The sequence below is a fragment of the Aythya fuligula genome, chromosome 1, assembly GCF_009819795.1.
Source record: "Aythya fuligula isolate bAytFul2 chromosome 1, bAytFul2.pri, whole genome shotgun sequence".
Classification (NCBI taxonomy): Eukaryota; Metazoa; Chordata; class Aves; order Anseriformes; family Anatidae; genus Aythya; species Aythya fuligula.
The window spans coordinates 58,128,049-58,151,290 of NC_045559.1; the positions used below are offsets into that span (position 1 = coordinate 58,128,049).

Genomic DNA, 23,242 nt, shown 5'->3' on the forward strand with positions numbered 1-23,242 from the left:
AATGTGCAATGAGCAGCGCTTTCAGCATGCGGTGTTGGAGTGACCACTGCAGGCTTACCAGCTCAATGCAAACACCAGCTATTAACTTAAGCAGGTATTTTTAGCAGCCGTACAGCTAAGGGAGAAACAGTGCCAGCAGAGCCAAGAAAAGCACAAGCAAGGCTGCTGCGAGTTTCCTGCATCCCCTATGCCACCGAGGCGCTGACCTGCTGTGCCCCCACCACACACCACTCTGCCACAGTCTGCCTGCACCACGCAGGAACTTACAAGTCGTGTGTTTTGTTAGTTTGGGTTAAACACACCGATGGTGTTGGGACAAGAAGCCCCCTCGTGGGAAACAGTTTCACTAAAACACCAAACAGCGTTTGCTTATGGCCTGCAACCTCTCCAGGATCTTCTTTCCAACACCCAGGCGCCTCAAAGCACCACTGAAAGAAGCATTTGTCCAGAGAGGCCTTGAGGCACCCCATCCCACAGCTTGCACCCGCGGGAGCACAAAGGAAGGAGCAGAGCTGCCTAAGCAGCAGGTCTGTTGCTGCATGCCCCGGCCAGCTCTCACTGAAGTCTCAAGGAGGAGATGGAGACATTATCGTGTATCTCTATCATCACACACAGATGACAAAAATACACACCAGAAAATATTTTCCTTCTGGAGGAAGAAAAGAAAAAGCCCTAGGAAGAAGAAGAAAAACAAAAAAAAGCCTCAGACTTTTAAGTTTAAAGTAAATTAAAAGTAATAAAACCCCCTTTCTGAATTATGTCATTAATGTAGCAATGTACATCAACACTGAGAACAAGACCCATGAGAAAGAACAGGTACATTTGGTCCAATCTTGCAAAGCTGTGCTCGTTATGTCTTTATTCCCTACATGCCAACACAGGCTCATTACACATCTTTATTCCCTACGTGCCAAGATCAGACCTTCTTGTAGACACACTTGAAAATAACGCTGTTCCTGTGCTTCAATATGAAGAGCTGAACTGCTCCTGGCTTTCCAGAACACAGACAGACAGTAACCTGTGCAAGCACTGGTAGAGTTGGTCCTAGTTCATTCCTTATTTTTAAGCGTGTCCTGATATGTTTAACATGCAAAAATTGCACATGGAATAGCCCCACACCCTGTTTCCAGAGAAGAACTCTACGTTTTGTCTTCAAAACTCAGAAGACTTAAAGGAATCACAGCTGGGATTTTCAAGGTGCCCTCTGCTGGCCCATGGAAAAAGTCATCTTGCTATCCCCTGCTTTCTTTTCCCAGAAGAGCCATCAAAGCCAGCACCTGTTTGTGCAAACATTCCATTTATTTAATAAACTGGCCAGAAAAACAACATAACAGACCATTCCTAATGACATATAAAAGTTTTTTAAAAAATCCTTCCATTACATATGACTTTATAAAAATAACTTAAAGCACCATTCCAGGAATCTCAGTAGAAAACCATGGATTTGTTGCTGGGTAGAAGTTCAGGCACAAGGTGTTCTGCCCAGAGGGAGGAAGAATTTACCCCATTTTCACACCGCAATGAACTCCCAAGAACCATTTAATTAAAGTAATCTGAACCTTCCTGCTAAAAGAGAGGGAAATGAAAAACCAGATCAAAAAGCACAATCATTTCCGGTACAAAGAGGCATTTTACCACCTCCTGATAAATATGGATGGAGTTTATCCAGCAAGAGAGTGAAGCTCACTTGTACTTTTCATGGAAACCTCCATTTCAGAAGTATTGTCTTCTTAATTGAATACAAAACAAAACATACATGGAACTAAATCTAGCTCTTACGCCTTGTCTACACAGAAGAATTTTCACTATAGGTTTTCAGAGATTGAGTGGTGGTGGTTTGCCCCAGCTTGAAGGAAAGCTTCAGTACCAATGTGTTTAAAGTGGCCAGTTCACACCTGAAACCGTGCAGTATACAACTGCTCACCTGAAAAGGAAGAATTTATTCAGATTTGATAGTTGTTATATAACACACTTGGAAGTATAATCCATTCAAATCGGGATTCTGTCAATTCTAAACTGGACTAACTATTACCACAGAAGCTGCAAGATACAGCTCAGAAGATCTGTTATATGCAACATTGTTACTATGAAAATAAAAAAGTTTATGTATGACAAGGCTTTCTCACCCAGAACATTTTTATAAATAAGCATCTCTAAAAAGTCAAGAGAAAAGTTGTTCTGAAAGCAAAGAGATGTTATTCTAGATGGTACTACACTTCTTTCAGTGATAGCTTCTTCCTCGTGATCAAACATGCAGATAATTTCCCCTCTGTTGGTACACAGCTCTGATCAGGGAAAATGGACGTTCACGAGGAGGACTTGTACTTGCAGTGTTAAAACCCAGTACACAGGGGCACTACACAGTTATCTGAACTTGTGGTGACATTCTGGAGTTAGGATGCTCTTTGTTCAGGTAGCAAACTAAGGAAGAAAAAAACAAAGTTGTTGCTCAGCTGTGCCAGCAGTTCTTCCATCACTGCCCACCAGACAATGCAGGTTTTAGGCTATGACTTCATGAAAGCATTTGTTAAATGCCCTGCCAAACACCAGCTGGAGAGTTCAATACACCCATTGCTTTGCTGATTGCCAGCCCATCACCACTAGTGACCGACTCCTGCAGAGCTCTTCTCCTCAGACGAACTGAGCACTCTGGGTAAGATGTACACACTTCTGCAGACTTCTGAGGATGACTTCTCTTGAAACCTCTCTTCTGAAGTGCACAAGTCAGCCACAGTGATGAAAGTCAGTCTCTGGCAATAACAAGAATGGGGGTCTTTAACCTCAGCAACCAGCCATGAGAGTATTTTCACCAGAACGCTTCGTCACGGACAGAGTGGTGAATACCTTCAGGGAAAGAAGAAAAAACAAGAACAAATACTTTTTAGTACAGCCAGAATCTATCTTCTCTTCCAAAGACTAATTTGGGCATAATGTTCAAACCACAGCCATTTCCTAAAGTAATAAAATAATAATAAAAACCCCTACATTTAAAATCCTTGCTACTAAATAGCGCACACACAAATCCCCCCTGTTCCCTTCATTTACCCCATGGCCTTACTTTTACGGTGGAAAGAAACAATTAAGGAAGTCTCATGGCTTTATAGTACCTTTTGCCTTACTGCTGCTAAGTTTTTACAGAGTGAATGAGCTCAGCAAAAATACTCGCCAGCCTGTACACCTAACAAGTGTCTTTATTGCTTAGACAATTTCTTCGTTGGGAAAGTGAAGTTAACCTAAGGCTGTAGCATTTGAAGAGAGCCTAACCTGTGCCTCTGTATCTTTCCAGATATTATGGAAATGTGGAGCTGATTGCTGATGAGTGTATTATGCCTGGGTTTTGTATCCTCTGGACAATAGCTAAGAAACACTCAAGCCTAGCTTGGAAAAGTCAAATCTTTACTGCTTTCAAGTCACGTTAAAGAAAAGGACATATTGAAGAGTAATTATTGAAAAATTAAATGATATCAAAATTCAAAAAGAAAAATTATACAATACCGTGTTTAGTATTAGAACTTTACTATGCAAATAATTGCATTGTTTTGCACAGATGTAATATAGAAAGGAAAACGGGAAACCAAACTAAACCCACTTCTATTTAAATAGTTCAAAGTTGCAATAATTAGCCATCAAAGCCATCTCTCAGGAAGAATAAACTTAGCACAGAATAAAGTACATAGACATTTCATTTATGCAAATAGCACTGAAATATCTAAAGAAAATGGGGATCTGAAAGCCCTACAGTCCTGTAAGTAGCAGCTTTACTGCATTAAAGCTGCCAGAGCTCGTCAGAGACCATCAATAAATGATATGGCTCTTCTACTTTCTACAAGCATGTAAAGCATTATGCAAAAGTCAGGAAGATGAATGCATGTTTAATATATTATGGCAGAAGAATCAAAATATATTTAAACTATGGTGTGTGGCTTGATACAGGCTTTCTGACTCTTCAGTTCTGATCCACAGACTGACAATCCATGGGAATTTTCATTTGTTGCTATAGAATCACAGAATCATCAAGGTTGGAAAAGCCCTCCAAGATCATCTGGTCCAACCATCACTCACCCTACTACCAACGTCACCCACTAAACCGCATCCCTAAGCTCCAGGTCCAGCCTTTCATTAAGCTTCACCTGCTTTCTTCTTGTCCCAACTGCAATCTCTGGATCTGCTAGCCAGTTCCAGCAGCTCTGGGGACCACAGAGCTCCCCAGCTCCAGTAAGCCAGCTGGGAGTCTTTTGGTAACTAACTTTTTAGCTGACTCACAGAATCATCCTAGCTTTCAGAAAATACCTTTTCTTCATCACAGATGCTCAATCATATGTGCCCATATTTAAAGCAGTGCAGTACAGCCCAAAGTGAGAGGTAACTCTCTATACTTCTGATCTTCTACCAATATGTACTTGCAGTTATTTGTACTTTGCCTTGCAAGAAATTCCATTCAGAGTTCAGGCTTTCTGCAGAATATAATGCTGTTCAAATATGGGAAGTGAAATCTCACCCTAATTTACAAGCAGCGAGAAATGGGACCCTCAGTCTTAGTCTTCAAGTTGAGTAATACCGTGTTTCACGAGTCTCTCTGAGCAGTCAGTTAGCACTAATGCCAGTGAAGACGTCGGTATTTGATCCTGCAGCACTGACCCTTTAGTGCTCAGATCAGAGTTCATGTTCCTTAGCCTTTATATATGCATCATAAACAGAAGGCTATTATCCATCATTTTATTCAGCCAGATATGCACAGCCCTGACAAATTCCAAACATTTTTAAAACATTTTTTTCTTAGTCAAAGAGTACCATCTTGCACTTTGATTTTTGTTTACTGCATAAGAGATTAAATTAAGTAACAGGCATAAAAAACCTTCTAAAGACTGGCATTAAAAATGATCAGTGTTCCCTGGAGCTTTTAAATAGTGTATTTCTCCTGAGCCAATTTCTTCCTCCCCCACTCAAACAAATATGATTATCTGAAATTACCTCCCTAAATTATGTCTAATCATCATTCTATTCAGTTTCAATTTTAGCAGCTCAGATGTCCAGAATAAATTATGACTATCAGCCTCTCTTCACACTGCATATGCTAATATCCTGCTCAAGTTCACAGGTTTGAATGCCTCACTCAAAGTTCCCCCTCTGCAGGGCCCCTGATAAGATAAAGACTTACTGCCCCTCTTCAAGGGCTTGAAAATAACACTGCTAGATGATATTACGGGGGAAAAAAAAAAACAAAAAAAAACTGTATTGCAGATGCTTTGAAGATGATTCAGATTGCTAGAAGTCCATTCCATTAAAGGAGCTCACATTAAATTGCTTATACCGCATCAGTTTGGAAGCACATGAGAAGTGGGTTTCACTTCTACAGGCTGGTATCCCGGTGCTCCCTCTCACACTCTGTAGCTAAAATACACAGGTAAGAACACAGATTCTGTACAATGACCTACAAGGGTCATATACAGTTACCTGGGGTTCTCAGCTAAAATAAGTGGCCCTAATGCTACTAAAATCAGTGCAGCATCTCCGATTTACACCAAGGGGGAACTGTTCCCTCCTTGTTAGACAAAATTCAGTTCTTTGTTAAAGACAAATAGCAAGACGAAGGCAAGAAGTTGTTATGTGGCCTTGTGTACTTCAATTCAAATACAAAGACCTAGAGAGTAAAGGAGAGAGCTTCAGAAGGACAGAATTTAATAGAAGAACTGGCATGTGGCTGGTCCCCTTCCACAGCACCAGTTTATATGCCTAATTTGAGTACATATATCCAGAAAAATTAGCTCTGACAAGCACCTCCAAAACGTGGGAGGAAGATTCTGTTCTTCCCAGTAGAGGGAGCACTGGGTTAGTGGAGATGACAATTATTTCACAAATGAAAAAAAAAAAAAAAAAAGTAAAAGTTAGTTTTTTAAATATTAAAAAAAAAAAAAAAAAAGTTTCCTGTCTTTCCCTCCCCTCTACTTTCCCCTAATTCTGCCTTTAATAAAATTCTGATGTTTGGATTTCCAGCAGCTTATCCCAGAACGCTACGGAAGCTGGGATAGGAAGGTGACTTCATATACAAACCTCTGCACAGACTGGATGGATTCCTATGGTGCTGTCTAGCTGTTCTTTGGTCAATCCACATTTAATAGCAGCTGCAAAGCCTTGGGTGACTTCTCCAGCATTTGGGCCGAGGACATGGAAACCAATGACTCTCTCCTAAATAACAAAGAATCAAACGCAAGCACAGTTAGCTGTAAGGTCTTACTGAGAGTATTCAATTTCACCAGTTCACAAAACATGCCACAAATTAATGTAACCACAAATGTGAACTATCATTAGCTCCAACAGAAGGGACTTAGTGGGAAAAAATTTGTCTTCTCTCCAAGAAGGAAAAGATTAAACTAAGAATTCACGAATCAGCTTCCTTACAAGCTTTGTGCATGAGTCTTCCATTTATATCAAGAGCATTCAAATTTAACACACATCATGATCTACACTTGGTTATTGTGTATGTCCAAATTGCAAATGTCCTTACAACTTTATTCAGGCAAGCTGTTCCACTCATTCCAGTAAGATTAAGTAAAGGCAAACATCTTGCATAAAGGTTTGCAATATCAGGGTCTATGCTAGCTGGCTGGATGGTGCATACCTACAGAAGAACTCACAACTTGATAGTTGCTTAGTTGCTTGATAGTTTGAAAGAGCTATAAGCTAAAATTCTGGCTAGGAGAAGTGACAAGAGGTGTGTGGTAACTAAACTGACGACTACTGTTGTTGTGGTGTTCACTGCCATTGGAAGATAATATACCTAGAGATTCCCCAAATAAACTGAAAGACATCTAGTTACAAAGAAGAAAATATGACTCCATACATTACTTCTCATACCTCCACTACTGTTCAGCTGCAAAATACGCTGAATTGTGCACATATCCTTACTGAACACCCAAGGGAACAAGCCCTTTGAACTTGACTTTCTTTTCTTCAAGAGTTTTGTCTTCTTCAGCAAAAGCTAGCTGCTGTGGGCTTCAGTGGATTTCAGAACATTAACTGAATTTTGCTAATCACAGACCTAGCCCAGGTGGGAATCAAGAGTTATCTGCTCCTTCTGCTAAATATCACATGTAAGGGAGTGGGGATAACCAGTACACTGGAAGGTTATTTTCTTTCAGTAAGCCTGACGACTGGGAATTACCAGAAGGTTCATTTAAATAAGAAAAGCTAACAGGAGACAGTATCTAAAATAGAATTATCCTTACTTTCTATTAAAAATATGCACATAATGTAAACATAAATCCACAGAAATGAAGCGGAGATAACTACAGTTTCCCCTATAAATTTAAATAGTTAATTTAATAGTTTCCATCCGGGGTAACTTTCAGCTCAAAAACTCTAAATGTTTAAACATATTTCTAATTTTCAGGACAAGAAAACATTTTAAATCACCAGAAAGTCTTCCTATTTTCTTAAGTAACTTTGGATTAGGAACATAAGTATGGGTTCTAAAATAACTTCCATGTTAGCGCAAACTCCTCCAGAAAAAGGAGATGGGCAAAACCAAGCAGATTTGAAGACTTCACAAAATGACACAATGCTTAGGAAGACTGCAGGAAGACAAATCTGTAACTGGTGATAAAATAAAACAGGCATAATAGATTCAAAACTTCATTAGGGCTTGAACCTTTATGCTATTAGCTTATTATTGCAATTAGCAATTTTACTTGTGCTTCAGCAGGTACTGTACGTTTCCTTAACCAGGAAGTCTTATCCTAGTCCAAGGCTAATCCTGGCATTATCACTCTAAATAAGATTTGTGCAGGCAAGATATATTAATCCTGTTAGAACAATCTCAGGAGTTTTATAGACACACATGGATTTGCAGAGGTCAAAGGATGCAATGATTTCTGAGTGATCTCCACTTCAGAGACAAAAATCTCCCAAAAAAATCATATCCTAGTTTGGGAGAGGGAGAATAAGATAAATGGATATGACTTCTAACCATTATTTTTTCTGAAGTGAATCAATGGTTAAAATTAATGAACAGTCTTAGAGCTCTCTATTTGTCATTTTTCATATACAAAATACTCCCTATACAAATGCTGACTGCAAAATTTTCTATTTTACTGATGGTGATTTTTGTATCAACAAAAGTACTGCATCATTACAAATACTTATTACATTTCAAAAGGTAGAGAAAATGTAAATTCTTTTTTAACTTGTTAAAAATAACCTATTTATAATTGTGGTGTCAGTGGTCCCTACAATGAACATACAGTTTCTGTTTTCTTTGGAAGTAAAGATGCACTTACGTTATCTCGAATATTGCAAATTATCTTTGCATAGCATTTGTTGTTGTCTCTGGATGGCACAGTCCATTCCAGTGGCCAGAAGTGACTATGGTATACCTGGAAATACAGCACAGATGAGAAGAAGTTCTAATTACACAGCGGAGAGCATCTGCTGTCTCAGAGAGATCTTCCAAAAACTGCCAGTTTATCTTAAATTTGCATTGTCTGCTTCCAAAACCAGAGCTTTACTACTGACTGCAGCTGCAACAGACTTAGGAGGGTAAAGCACTTAGAAAATCATAACCTGAAACGAATTGCTATTTGAAAGAAGTTCCTAAGTGACTGCAACTTGAGTAAAAATATGCCCCTTCACAAAGTTGGAGAGAGAGAGATCAATGTTTCCTGTATTAATGGAGCTACAAAGCAATTATAACCATTGCTATACAAAACTGAAATTTAATAGGTTTGGATGACAGGTGCAACTCAATATTCCTACTGAAGCTTACAAACCAAAAGCCGTGTGACATGATAAAGAGATCAGGATCAACTAGATTAGGGCTTAGCCAGAACACAAATGTTTCTGGATGCACATTTTCAAAAACGTGAAACAGAAGCAGATTTGCCACAATAAAGGGTCCAGTGTTTCACATGGAAGAGCAGAAACTTAACTCAATAACAAAAAATTGACTCTGTATAAACAAAGTCTGTGGGCATAGCAGAATTTCAGCCTCTGTCCTGTAGTTAGGTTAACAGCACTTGATGTGCAGCCATATTAAGTCATATTTACCTCTTTTCTCAACGTACAAAAAGTGTATCTGACAAAGCTAAGAGGAAGACAAGTATATAGCTTTATGAGCCACCACTTATGTGCTTATTTCCCCCAAATAATGCTCCTCAAGTGATTCAAGTGGACATAAAAGAAGTTCAGATTATTGTCACACACCCTCCCCTCATGCTTCTGTAGTGTGGTCTCCACAGTATTTTGTAAGAACGGTTTGGGACACCAAGTGCCTACATATTTCATTCCAACAGCAGTCCCAGTGAATGAAAAGGGATTATTCAAGTGAGTAAAATTAAGCACGTATCTGCCTAGATAGTCAAAATAAGCAGGAAAAACAGCGTACCAACATTTGTTTTCATAAAGTAAAAATCATCATGACAAAGAATTTGCCATCCTGTAGCTACAAAAAGCTCAGCTTTGACATTGAAACCAATGTATTACTTCCAACACCTCTAATTTATCCTGAAGTATTTGCACAGAAGATTTTTTTTTATAATAAATATTCCACCTACAAGCCCTGTTTGTCAAAGAGAGAACATATTTACAACTAGAACTATCAGAATTAGGGACTATTTTTAAAGCATGCTTAGGAATTGCCAAGAAAGACAAAAATATAGTCTCCTCCTGACCTTACATCAGAGTACAGAATGCTGTTTTAATCAACTTTTAACATCATTTTAAATTACAGACTCGGAACTTAAAATCTAGATGAAATTAAGGCATTTACCTCAATGTTTTCCTCCCCAAATTTCGCTATTGCATTCTCTTCGGAATATCCACAGGCTCCATATTCTAAAGGAGTGAACACTGTGGTTGGAACATTCACGTAGTCACACTGTGTGGTATTCAAAATAAAAAACACACACGATATTAGTAATAACATCAGCACACCGAGTAAAAATTAAGCAGTCTGAAAGTCAGGAATAAAAGTTGTATTATTTGTAACTCTGAAAACTACTTTTTCTTTATTTTAAATGAAGCTACAGTTCTGGTGTTGTCCCTCTCAGAGGTGTTAACTACAGCAAGAACAGAAAGACAGTTCAAAGCCACAGTGACATTAACATGCACAGAGTGAGAAGGAAATGCAGTAGTGCCCTGCTTTAAAACACACCAGATCACAAGTGACGCGGGAGATAAAAAGCAGTCAGTTCAACTGCTTCTACAGAGCATTCTATTTTTAGGAGGTACTGCTACAAATACAACACCACCATCCAAAAACCAGCATCTTTTTCATCAGCTGCAGTCTAAAGTCTTTAGCATCTTTAGCAGATGCTATAGGCATGAACTACAGCCATCTGCAGCAATAGCACTGAAGTTGTGTCCCCAGTCACATCCAATGTAAGGCCTGACTACTCCACTGGCAGTGATCTGCCAAGATGCATCTGCAGGACACAGCCCAAGATGCTGCTGGCCTTTGCCATCAGGGTAGATTGCTGGCTCAGAGTAAACTCCTTGTCCCCCAGCCCACCCCAAGGGGGCTTCTCTGCAAAGCTACTTTCCCACTGCTTGATCCCCGACCCACGCTGGTGCATGGGGTAACACCTGCCCAGGCACAGAACAGCCTGTCTATGAGAACGTTACTCTAGCCCTACTAGAATCAAAGCAACATCACTGCTCTCCCCATATTTACCAAATTAATCATTCTGCCCCAAAAGGCTAGCAGGTCGGTTGCCTCTAATTAATTTCCAGCAACTTTATTCTATTAATTTCAACTCTAGTTTCTTTGTGTCTAGGTATCAACTAAGGTGCTGTTTACTATTCTTTCCCCACCTATCCATAATACTTATGTTTCATACTATCACCCTTTCCAGATTAGTTAAAACAGCAGTGTAAGCCAGGATCCCACCTAAGCAGTTATTTATTTCTTGGATTCATTCAGAGCGATGATGCTTTCTTTAGCAGCATAAGGATTTTCATAACCTGAGAGACAGTTATTTGGCATCAAATGTAAATTAAGACCGATCTGTAGTTCTGCAGTAAGAAATCCTGGCTCCGGCTATGGTTTACTTAAACTTTGCTTGACTGATATGACATTAGGCACACTAATTCAAGATTCTGTTACTGCAATACCTGCCAGCCTAAAACAAACAACTCAATCAAGCTCTAAATCTGGCTGATAACAGAACCTGATATGAGTACAGCAGGCTCTACAGTTGCAAGGGTTTTTACTTAATCCCCTTGGTTATGAAAGCGAGACAAGCACCCATATCAACGCTGCTTGGATAACATTGCTTCCTTCCCTTCTATTTATAACTTAAGATGTAAAAAGTACCCATGTTACTCCTATTTGAACCAGCATAACTTGACTGAAGCCTACAATCACACTCGTATGATATGTAAACACTGGATTCATTAATTCAACTTCTCAGGTATAAATACTTGTTGACTTATTGGCATACTTCATCTTTCTTTGCATCCATATTCAGTTTGTAGCAAAACTGTGTACAACACTGAAACCATAAGGATGTGAAAATACTAGTGCGAGTAACACTGAAAATTAAGAGCATCGCATCTCCTTGGAAGAAGTAGAGCAATGAGTGTTTTGTAGCAATTGGTTACTTACCTTAGTGGTTGCCCCACCATAAAGCCTCTGAACTAACAGTCTTCCTGCCTGGATTGCCACCGGTGTGAGTTCCAGCCTGTCCTGCAGTATATCTCCAATAGCGTAGATGTATGGCACATTTGTTTGCTCCACATCATTGACAGGTATTTTTCCTGTTCTGTGATTTGCATCAACAAAAATAAAAGATGTAAATATTCTGCTGTGAAGACTCAAGTGGTAAATAACATTGCAGCAATTGGGCCCTTTAAGCTTCAAGAGATAGGCATGTACTTGAAATATGTGGAGAAGAAGTCATAGTCACAACCTTACAACCTTGGTCAAGAAAGTAAGCTAGTGTAAAGTTTGGTTTCTACCAAGACTACAGGAATTTACACACTGGATAAGGAGGTAGCCACTGAAGTTGATTCATCTGAATAAATTCATTGGTGAGACATAACTGCTTTCCTCAAAATACACTACTACCAGCTGAACCGTGTACTGGAAACCTTGAGAAATACCAGGAAGAGACTTCTCCCACTCAAGCTGTAGGTTGAAATAATTTCTCCACTACTGAAACTCCAGTCCAGTGGGTGAAGTAGTTTCAATAAACTTGACCTTCAGGCTTCTTCACAGAGGCGAGTCAAGTTGTTAGACACCCCACTTAAGAAATACAGCAAGCTTTTTAGCATTAAACGTATTGAGCTAATGGAAGTTTTAAATTATTAATATTTCCTACTTCATTAATAAATGACATAGTATAGTAATCACTACAGGAAACTTATCTAACGAGTAAACTTAATCAGACAGGCACAGAAACAGTTGCACAGTTCCTTGAAGGACCAGTAGCGATTTTTGTATAAAGATGCAACTTTCTTAATTTTTGGTTTTGTTAACAAATATATACCGCTTATTATTACTTATATATATATATGCTACTTATTATTATTAAGTATATAATACTTCTTATACTACTAATTCTATAGTTAGTTCTATTAAATTAGTAACCGATGTCCCAATGTCAAACAAATAAAGACATGTAGTGTTCTACAAGACAATATGGGCCTGCCAATTTTGAATTGAATTTTGAATTATTATTATTATTTTTTTTAACTTTAGAACATTGCAACAGTTCTCTTCAGCAACATCGGTCACAGTATTCATATACAAGCTGCCCTCTGTACTGCTCTCTCACATACTACCAAATCGAGTTAATGGTTCCATCAAAGGGAACATGGTCTAGGCCCCTCATATCTAGAATACATTTTCAAGTTACCAATATTGAAAATGCTACTGATAGCTCCACCCCCTGGAGCAATGACCTCACTACATTAAACCTGCAATTCTCTGCAGGAGAGAGATTGTTTCCAAAGGTAGAAGCCATAAAGCAAGAAATAAACTCCTCCAAAAACTAAAACACATCACCAACTCCAGCTGTGAGCTTAAGAATGCAACTTTGATTTTATATTCCAACATAAACATACAGTAGTATTTATGTTAAAAATGTAAATGAACCCTACCACACTAAAAGTCCATGTGAACAAACACATCTCTGCCCCAAGAGGTGGCAGAGATAAAAAAAAAAAAAAAAAAAAAAAGGTGATGGGAGTAAGAGAGTATGAGAAACAACTGACAGATCCTAGAAAGCCCAGTCACTGGAAGGAGCTGGCAGACCCGCCTTTGAACTGAGACAGAGTGGAAGAGACACATTTGACTCTCAGTATTTAGGAACTGACATTTCAGTATAAAAAAGAAAATGTGGTTGTACTATGCAAGATAACACAGCTATCTGCTGCATAGCCTCCTATCCAAACAGGAGACAATTTCTCCTGAAAGCATTTGACTGAGGATGCACGGCTGCCACTGCACTAGTCAATGGCACCAGCTGTGTAGTCAGTGATATAAAGGAGTCTCTTCTTACTTTTCATTGATTTTCACTCCAACTTTGTCCAAACCAATTTTTCTTGTACACGCATCCCTTCCAATTGCTAGCAGCACCTGCAAAACAGCAATGCACATGTTACTGATTTCCTAAAAACTCAAAAGCACCCCTGCTTGTTGCTACCTATTATTTTAATTACAGACTAAGGATCAGTACCTAAGGTTTGGTCACATTAAGTTAAATACATTAGTTACCCATTGCGTGTTCATTGAGTTTTACACAAGCCACACTACCATCATGACCCAACAATACCAAGTTTTAGCTATAGGATTAAATGCAGCCAAATATATTTCCCTGGAAAAATATATAAACAGTATTCTAAATAAATCTGTTATCATCTTTCCTTGCAAATACATACTAAATTGTTATACCATATTCCCATATGTTGACACTAAAACACTCTTTAAAGAAAGGGCTCTTTAGGAAGGAAACTCAGGTGCTTATGCAAATAGAAGACAAAATAATCTTTGTTTTGATCAGAAAATATCATTTACTTACATATGCCCTCAACTAAGCCACTGCCAAATAATATTTGTTGAATATTATTTGTTTCTGCATTTGTTCAGAGTGATTTTTTGGACATTTGTTCAGGCCAAATTCTTACCCAAACCATAAATTTGGCTACCTTAACTAGAAAAACAAATTTCGATGTATAATGTCATGCAGAGAAGTGTTTTGTGCTTTTGCGTCTTGGACAACTGCCCAGTTAACTACACAACGTACAAGTGACAAAAGAACTGTGTTGAAGTTGTCCAAAATCTGCTTCTAGTCTTTTAGATGACCAAACCTGCCAGATCTTCAGAGCTGAAGGTTTTCAAATGCATCATACGCAGCTCATATAATACGCGACAGCATTTCAGTGAAAGATGTAATAGCAATGAGAAATCAGAAGTTTCTTTAAAATAAATAAATAGAAAAAAAGGCACTGATTTGGAAGTTTAAAAAAATCTTTCAGTACCATAGACCAAGAAAAATAGTATGACAATTCTGTGAAACAGCACTGCTGTTATTGTTTATCTTTCTCATAATATTAGTACTCAAGAGGCACTGATGTATATCCTTGCTATGGAATAAACTGATGGATGGTGCAGATAGATGAAGTCACTGGCACAGACTACTTTTTCCTTTCAAGGCCTAAGAAAATGAATGGTGTGAGAGGTGATGGAAGCAGTCAAACATATAAAGGCAGACCTGCATGCATTTGCACTGTAATTTTACTGCTTTCAGTGTATAATGAAATTCCCTGCCTGACTTGCCATGGGGTGTTTGTTTTTGTGAAGATGTGGCATCAACAAACAATCTTAGCAACACCTTAACAGCAACACCTGTTTTGTGTAGCTCTTGTAATGACCATTGTTTTATGCTAACTCCAGAACAGCATGCTTCAGTTACTATAACAGTTATTAAAAATCATTACTTATAATTTATGACAAATACTTCCCTGGGCAAAAATCCTGCAACTGATTCCACATGACCAAGCTCCTCTAAATCCCTAAGCTAAAAAACAGGTTTCAAAAGCATGCAAGTGATTTGGTAAGGCACGTGGGACTCATGCCCATGGATTCTAGGACTTTTCTCACATTAATTACATGTTGATTATGTACCATTAGCCTATTGTAATAATTGAAAATATATTTTTTTTTAATTAAAGCTAAACTATGGATAAAAAGACCCCAGGAAGCTTAACATTAACTGGAAGGTTATTCCATGTTCTTTACATATATAGACAGGACTCACAGTATTGTATTCCCCTTCAATTACTTCATTCCCCTTTGTGGACTTGGCTGTAACTTTCAGTCTTCCAGGAGTTCCTTCCTCAATCTGCTCAACCTACATTTGGGTAAAAAAGAAAAAAGAAAAAAGAAAAAAAAAAGTTAGTTTCAAATTAAAGTATACACATATATCTAAGTCCCACAATATATCTTACGATCAAACGTGAGTGTTTAACCACGACCTAAAATTCAAGCATTTGTTCTAAAGATATTTTCACCACTCTTTAGATTTGTGATTATTACTTTCATATTTAAACATTTTGTTTCATCTCCATGCATTTATTCTTATAATTAACACAACAGGACCTCATTTCTGTGTACAACAGTTGTATTGACTGCTAATTCTTGTCCAAGAAGCTGTCAGTATCAACTGTGGACAGGGAAAGTGAGGAGGAAGGGAACTACTTCTAGACCTGGAAACAGAATCAGACATTTTCTTAAGCCACACCTAGAGGACCGTGGTGTCTTTCACCCATGGGGAAGCCACAGTCATAGCCCTGCCCCTACCCCTGTTGAGTGACATCAGTCCAATACATAAAGCTGCAATTGTCTTGCAGGAGAGGGCAGCAGTTGGCTCTTAATGGCTGAAAAACACCAGCAGCTTAAAAAAAGAAGCAAACAAACAAACAAACAAAAACAGCCCTTCCAAGTTCCTCAAAGTAAGCTGAAATAAATATTACTAGTTTTAGCAACAGATCAAGCTTCTTCTCTCCCCCCATCCTAACTGCAGTGGGTTACAGCCTATTCCAGTAAAGCAAAAACAAACAAACAAACTGCACCCCAACATAAAAAAGAGAATCTTTTTGCAATTGTGTTCTTTGCTGAGGGTAATAAAATATAAAGGCTTGTTTAAAACAAACACCCTCCCAAAACACATGCAACCTCTACATAACCAGGAAACAAAGCAGAAAGTGATGCCACTGGCTTTTTTGCCCCCTCAAAGGCTCCTTTTTCCTCCAATAAACAATCAACACCAAACGAGCAAATGGAATTTGAAGCTACATAGGCGGGTTCTCTTTCGCCTGGACTGTGAGAGAACTATATGTTTAACTGCAGTCTTCCTTTTACCCTCTCAGAACAACTGCCACAGCTCCTACTTTATATTCAATATCTGGAGTCAGGAAAGGAAATTTCCTGATCGTTTCCCTGTCCTTTATTTTTTTTAAATTTAAAAGAACTCCAACCTTCTGTCCCATCCTATCAACTTTACAAGATCACTTTTAAATTGCTCCTATTTGAAGGTGGCATTATTTATAATCATTTTCTGTCTTCAAGTGTCACACTGAATAATAAGCAGAACATGCAGAACTTCAAAACCAATGCAAGAAAGAGATGAAAAGATCTAGTAAGGAGATATCCAGGAGTTAAAGGCTATTCTCAACTAGAAACAAGGCCACATATTTTATTCGCATTGAAATCAAACACATACTGAAGGGACATTATGGAATAGACAAAAGTGTACTTAATGACTAGGGTGAGGGACTCTTTGCAGACTGCATCTGGCTGGAGGAGGCCACATGCCATTTAGTTGAAATGATCTGCTTCTTTGAAGACTAATATCCTTTCCTACCCCACCAAAAGAATTTACAGAAAGATAAATCTGAAACAATCAAAAGCTAGATAGTCATCCCTGACCCTCTGTAGGGTCAGATCTACAGAGTGATAACTGGCCAGAGCATTTTTTAAATTATTCTTGATATTAGTAAGTGTGAAGAAAAAGAAACAAAAAAAATAATTAAAAAAAAAAAAAAACCACCGGTTTTCACTCTATTTAATACTTTACTTCCTAAAGTGTTAAACTCAGTAGTATACTAGTTTAACACCAATCAGAAAAATGCTTAATATATTTCCTATTTCATAATTAAGTCCTAATCGTTGTGGAAAAGCATTAAAAACACCAAACAAACAACATTGTTAGGACTCTCTAAAGCCTTTGTTAAGGCACTTTAACATAAGAAAAGCTCCAGAGCTTATCTCATCTACTTTGCAACCTGAATTTGCCTATACATAGACCTAGCAGCCTGCATGCATACCCCTATGGAATTCCAAGAAAATTAGGCATGTATGTAAGGTCTCTGCTAAGTAAAAGACAAAGATGGATACTTTAAAAACTCCTTTACTTTCTGGTCCTATGCACTGTAAACAGAATTTGCTGGCTGAGAATTTGAGAACTGACAATGAAAAAGATGACTATTTGTGATGCACTAGGCCTGGTCTTACAGGAAGTATACATGTACATCTTCCCACTTATCAGTCCACAAGAAGTCTTAAAGCCTTCACAACAGCTGCTAGAATTTAAGTATATTCAATATTTTCAGGATCAGGACAAGTAGGCAAAACAACTTTTTAATGTAACAAACACTAACTCGTTATGAAAGGTGTATTACAATCAATTGTAGTACCACCTCAAGCCTACCTTGATCGGCACAAACTCTCTGATGAATTTGATTCCGTGTTCTTCCATGTATTCACCAATTTTGTTTGCCATATCCTGGTCAAATCCTCTTAGAAGAATGGATCTCACCATTACCGTGACATCTAACCCAAGGCCTGCAAGAAATCCTGCACATTCCAAGGCCACATAGGAAGCTCCAACCACCAGGGTTTTCCCTGGACAGTAAGGCAGGGAGAAAAGATCATCACTGGAAAAAAGGGGGAACAAAATAAAAAAAGTTAGAGAAAAACAGGAGAATATGCTGCACTTTATATTTTTCTACTTTCTTTTGTAAAGATTTTATTCCTTTTCCTGATCACAAACAACAACAAAACTTATTTTTGGAAACCATGCTAGAATACTAGATCAGTATATGACAGATTAAAACATTCCAATTAGGACCACACGCAAAAATATGAAATACTCCAAAAGAGACAATAAAATGTAGAGTTGTTTTTTTTTTTTTAACAAACTTCTGACAATTTTTTGAAAAAATAGGATATTTTTCCTGAATTGCTTCAAATATTTTACTGCAAATTTTAGCTCCTGACAGCTAGAAGGAAGAGGAAAGGGTTTAGCATGTAAATAAACACACCACCTTCTTTGAAGACTTCTCCTTTTGCTAATTAATTATACATGGTGCTAAATACGTGCAGACAATAAAACAAATTAATGCAAACCACAGTAACAGGCAGAGCTAGGAGTACAAAATTAGAGCAAACATTTATTTGCCTGCTTTCCACTTCTTTCAACTGCTTCATCAACGTCTCATTTCTGACACACCTTGGAATTAGACCCAGGCTGTGGAACCAGGGCCTCATGGAGGCATTGTGCTTGCTCAGCAGAAATGCAGGAAGAGTTTGGCAAGAAAATTCTCCAAAGATTTACATTTTAAAAAGCTTCACTTTTTTAGCCATCAGCGGCAACCACTAAACAAGATGCTCTCTGCAAATGCTGCAGTGGAATGAAGTGTGCCTGTGTAATTAAAGGCTACATCATAGTTCCTAGCTCTCAAGGAACCCAGTTAAGATTACAACAGCCAGCCTCACTCTGATAGCCTGTAACTCTGGCATTCCTGACCCTTCCACCTTGTTGTTATTTTAAAGCCCTACTTTATCAGCTATGTAATTTACGACCTTTAATTTCACTACCACTTAGTATTAGAGAAACATACAACATGGTGTTTGAGTTTCACAGGGATTATGCCAGTCATTTATTTCATTATTATAGGTTTGCAAGCCTGTAATTCCAACCTGTGTTTCTACAGTACGTAATTTAGCAGTTAGCCTGATATGAAAGCACATTTTATCCATTTCATCTGCATATCACTTTTTTGTATGTGTGCACACATGTAAAATTGTGCTGAAGTTCCTTGGTTTTTTTTTAGCCAGACATTTGAAGCAGATTCTCCCCGAATTTGAATTCACTCCCCTAAGCAGCTGGGAAAAAATTGGTTCAGGTTTCAAGACTGGGACTCCCACAGTGTGTGAGGACAGACACATTTCAACCAGCTTCACAACATCAGCTACTTTCAAAATCCCCCTTTCCCTGACATTGGAGCCGGAGTTTTTCTCCATGCAGACTGTGCTCTTCATTATGAACAAAACTCAGTACATGAATGGAAAGACCATAAAGAATGAGGACAAAGCGTGTGTAACAGTAACTAGGGCACAAATGATGAATTAATTTTATGACAGACACGCAAATGATTTCTGGGATTCTCAAGCTGCTCTGTTATCAGCTAGAAATGGAACTGTTCTAGCCTACCACCCACAGGCCAGTGGTGTCCAGCGGACAACATTCCCAGCACCCTGACATCCGTCTCTAGCTCTTCTCCTCCTTACTCTCCTCTAAGAAGCAGAAAGAAACAATATAGAGAAACAACAGCATGGAAGCAGCACTGCTTATGCTTTACCACTATTTCTCACAGGTTAAGCATTTACACACAGTGAATGACTTCACATTCTTCCTGTTTTTACCTGCTAATGCAGTATTCCTTGTCTCCAGGGATACCCAGGTAGCGTGGCCTTTCACCAGTGGCAATGAGAAACCTCTCAGCTGTGTACAGTTTTTCAACTCCTCTTTTATTTGTTGCCTGTGAACAAAGCAATAGTCCAAAGTGAGTGTTTTGTAGTCCTACTAAGGGAAATATTATTCTTTGACAAACATCTGCATTCAGAAAACACTACAGGAAGACCCAGCAAACAGGGCTAGGCAGTACCTTAACTGTGTGTGGCTGAACAAATTCTCCATATGCATTCTCGTATGTGACTTTCTTCTCTCTCAGTGCTACTCGATAACCCCAGTTCAGTGAGCCAATGTAATTCTGAACCGATTCTGTCATCGTCATCCAGTTGTGTTTGACTGTTGGAAACAAAACAGATGTTTGTCTTTCAGTCTGACACTTATTTCCACGGCCAACCCCATATTCCCAGACAGACTTTTTTCATGACCCAGTCACCTTTGTCCTGTTCCTATTTCACTCCAAGGTAACTCTACTGAAATTCAAAGAGCTACATCAGCAGAGACCAAACGAAAGGTCAGTGAACCAGATACGCCTTAAACAATCAACGACTTGCCTTCTGCCAAGCATTTGCGATATTTCCTCCCTTTATTAGCACAGCCGTAGCCTTTGACACATGGAACACTTAGACTTTGCATATTATTAATCGTTTTCCAATGACACATGCTCTGAGCAGGTGACATTGCTCAACAAATGAAGATTACGCATCTCAGAGGTGCCTCTGCATGCTCCCCCTTATAGAATTACACCCTAAATAGATCCCAATCCTACAACCATGCACTCTAGAGCTAATATAAAGAAAAATTCAGCTTCTGATGTAGAAGCAATGCAGACTGAGGGAACAGTAACCCTTGCCTGCAATTATTAGTAAGCTTCTGTTTCTAACAAAAACATTTTGGGGTATTCCTTTGGATGTTGTGTTACATTCAGAAATAGAGTAATATCTTACTGCTTTTATTCACACAGCAGTGTGAATAAATCAAACACTGACACAATGAGAACATATTAAAAACAGATCAAGTGCTGCAAGGCAGTAAGTCCTGTGGCTCTAAACTTGAAAAGCACTTAAGCTTATGCGTAGTCGCTCTGAAGTTGCCTAACATTGTTAAAGCCAGCACATAAGTGCAACAAACACTTGACTGTGAAAAGAACCTATGGATTTTCAGCACAAATGACAAAAGTGAAAAAAAAAAAAAAAAAAAAAAGTTCTCCTTCTGTACCTTCTTCTGTAAACTGCCATCCAAATTTGCGTGAATCTTGCAAGGCTTGTCCCAGTAAAGCTGCCTGGTGCATCAATTTTTTAGGTATACAGCCCACATTTACACAAGTTCCTCCAAGACCTGAGAGAAAGGCACAGAATGCATTTTTCACATCAGTGTGGCTGATCCCAAAGAACAATCAGACTCTTAGTAAATAATGTTCCCTTATAACAAATTTGCAATGAAGAAAAATTTACCCCATGAATTTCCCAGAGGCGTAGGCGTGACAAAATCCAGCACCATCACTTTCTTTCCATATTTGGCAGCCTCCTGCAAAACAAATTAAATAAGACATGTATCTAAATATTAGAGGTTAAATTTGGAGTAGATGATAACATCATGCATTGATGAAAAGCTTTGTGACTTTTAATTAAGCAATAATGAATGATTTGCAAGAGAACAGCCAGACAGCCATTAATCTTCAGAATTAGTCTGTGCAGTCGGTAGGAAAAAAAGATGAAGGGGAAAAACAGGCATTTACTCTGCTAAACATGAGCATGGCACCAGTTGATCAAGGACTCTGGGAGTCAGACCTCTTCTCGCCTCCATCCCATCATTATGTTTACAATATTTCCCAACATGACATTTGCTTTTAATATATTTAACAAGTTCTTCATTAATATGGTTTTCCATTCATAGATGGTTCCTCAAATGTTTGTTTGAAACCACATCACACAATGACATCAGCATTCACGTGGCCAAGCATTACCACTACACTCATCCAGTCTTTCTCCTTGTAGAGAAGAAACACTCAATTTTGTGTACAATACACAGTTGTCAGGATGAGGTCTTGCTCTTCACCCTAGTCAACATGTGGCACCCTGACTCGATTTTCAGGATGCACAGATGTCATCTGTTCCAGAAAAGCAATGATTTATTTTATGATAACTCCCCTGAGAAGTTTCATTAGCAAATATAGAAGCAATGTGTGTGCATGATTCTGAGAAATGGAATTTCTACACTGACTCCAGTATTCCCTTTGTGCTTTTTTAAGAGAAAGGCAAAAATCCATGGTAATAACTGGTACCAGAGAAAGACACTTAAGCACTACAGAACTGAGAAACAAAAGATTCCTCCACGAGATGCAGCAAAATAGCTTTGGTACTTTGAATAACCACAACTGTGCTGCATCACCTGATAAATTCTCAGACATGTAATAGCAACTATAGGCACAGGACATTACCCTAAGGCCTTGGGTTTGGTTTGGGAGGAGTTGGATAGCTTTCAGCATTAGATTACTAGTAAGACTCGTTAATCCAAATAGTTGACAATCAAAATTTCAATTTTAAATGCATCTCATTTCATGCAAAACACAAATCATATTTCAAACAACATAGGCTATAGACAACTTAAGAAAATGTTAACGTATGAAATTTCTGCTTCCAATTAAAGATCAAGGTTGGCCAAGAGGCTCACTTTATGCATTAGCAGCACCTTTGATAAAGTTTCTCAGAAAGGTGCTTAGGGATTTAGATGTGTTATTAATGCTTCCTTACAACAACAACTCTTTCAAACAGCAGTTTGAAAGCACATTACCGGCGTTAGCTGTCTAACCAGAACGCACCATTCCCAAGCTGACACTCAGCTAGATGGAGCTGTACATAACAGAGCACAGCACTGTACTGCCACCTCAATAGAGATCACAAACAGATAGAACCACATCTGCACGGTGATAAGCCCACAGTAACAAAACTTGCCCTGTAGGCTTTCAGACCTTGCTGGATTTAGTGCAATGTGCTGTGAACACAAAGGTTGCTTAGGGCTGGAGCTGTTCTCTGTGAACTGGTGGTGGCCTGGAAGTTTTGATCTGGGTCTGTGGCTGTGCTGCTCAGAGTCAGCTTGGCAGCACTGGCACTCACTGTGGGGACAAGCCTCCAAAATAAAAAGCTCTGAGCACCGTATGGAGAGGAAGGGGAAGTTGTTCACACAATATTGCATGTGTTATAATGAAAAACAAACATGTAATCAACCTAGTTAAATTGCTGTAGATATCCGGAACTTGGTACAAGAGCTGTATGGTTGTTTTTTGTTGTTCTTGTTTTGTTTTGATTTTTAAAGCACTAAAAATACTGAATAAACTAAGTATTAGTCAGAAGCCTACCCACATAAAACAGCTTCATTTCAACTTAACGAAGCTGTTTTGAAACACACACATGACTACTGATAGCAATGGTGACTTTATTGATCTACTGTCCTTTGCTCCACAATCACATGAGTACACTAAGAGGCAATATACT

General features: G+C 38.6%; 1 protein-coding gene across 1 annotated transcript in view; it reads right to left on the reverse strand.

Annotated features, from left to right (window-relative positions):
• Window positions 1-1,278: 1,278 nt before the first annotated feature.
• Window positions 1,279-23,242, reverse strand: part of TXNRD1 (thioredoxin reductase 1) — a 37,243-nt gene continuing 15,279 nt past the window's right edge. Inside the window, exons 4-15 of the mRNA XM_032207734.1 lie at window positions 21,203-21,275; window positions 20,967-21,086; window positions 19,945-20,087; window positions 19,703-19,818; window positions 17,706-17,931; window positions 15,255-15,347; window positions 13,497-13,573; window positions 11,600-11,756; window positions 9,764-9,871; window positions 8,277-8,372; window positions 6,052-6,186; window positions 1,279-2,844 (exon numbers count right to left, since the gene is read on the reverse strand). Coding sequence (XP_032063625.1) covers window positions 2,782-2,844; window positions 6,052-6,186; window positions 8,277-8,372; window positions 9,764-9,871; window positions 11,600-11,756; window positions 13,497-13,573; window positions 15,255-15,347; window positions 17,706-17,931; window positions 19,703-19,818; window positions 19,945-20,087; window positions 20,967-21,086; window positions 21,203-21,275 — 1,407 coding nt within the window. The 3' untranslated portion in view covers window positions 1,279-2,781. The remainder of the gene's footprint in view (window positions 2,845-6,051; window positions 6,187-8,276; window positions 8,373-9,763; window positions 9,872-11,599; window positions 11,757-13,496; window positions 13,574-15,254; window positions 15,348-17,705; window positions 17,932-19,702; window positions 19,819-19,944; window positions 20,088-20,966; window positions 21,087-21,202; window positions 21,276-23,242) is intronic.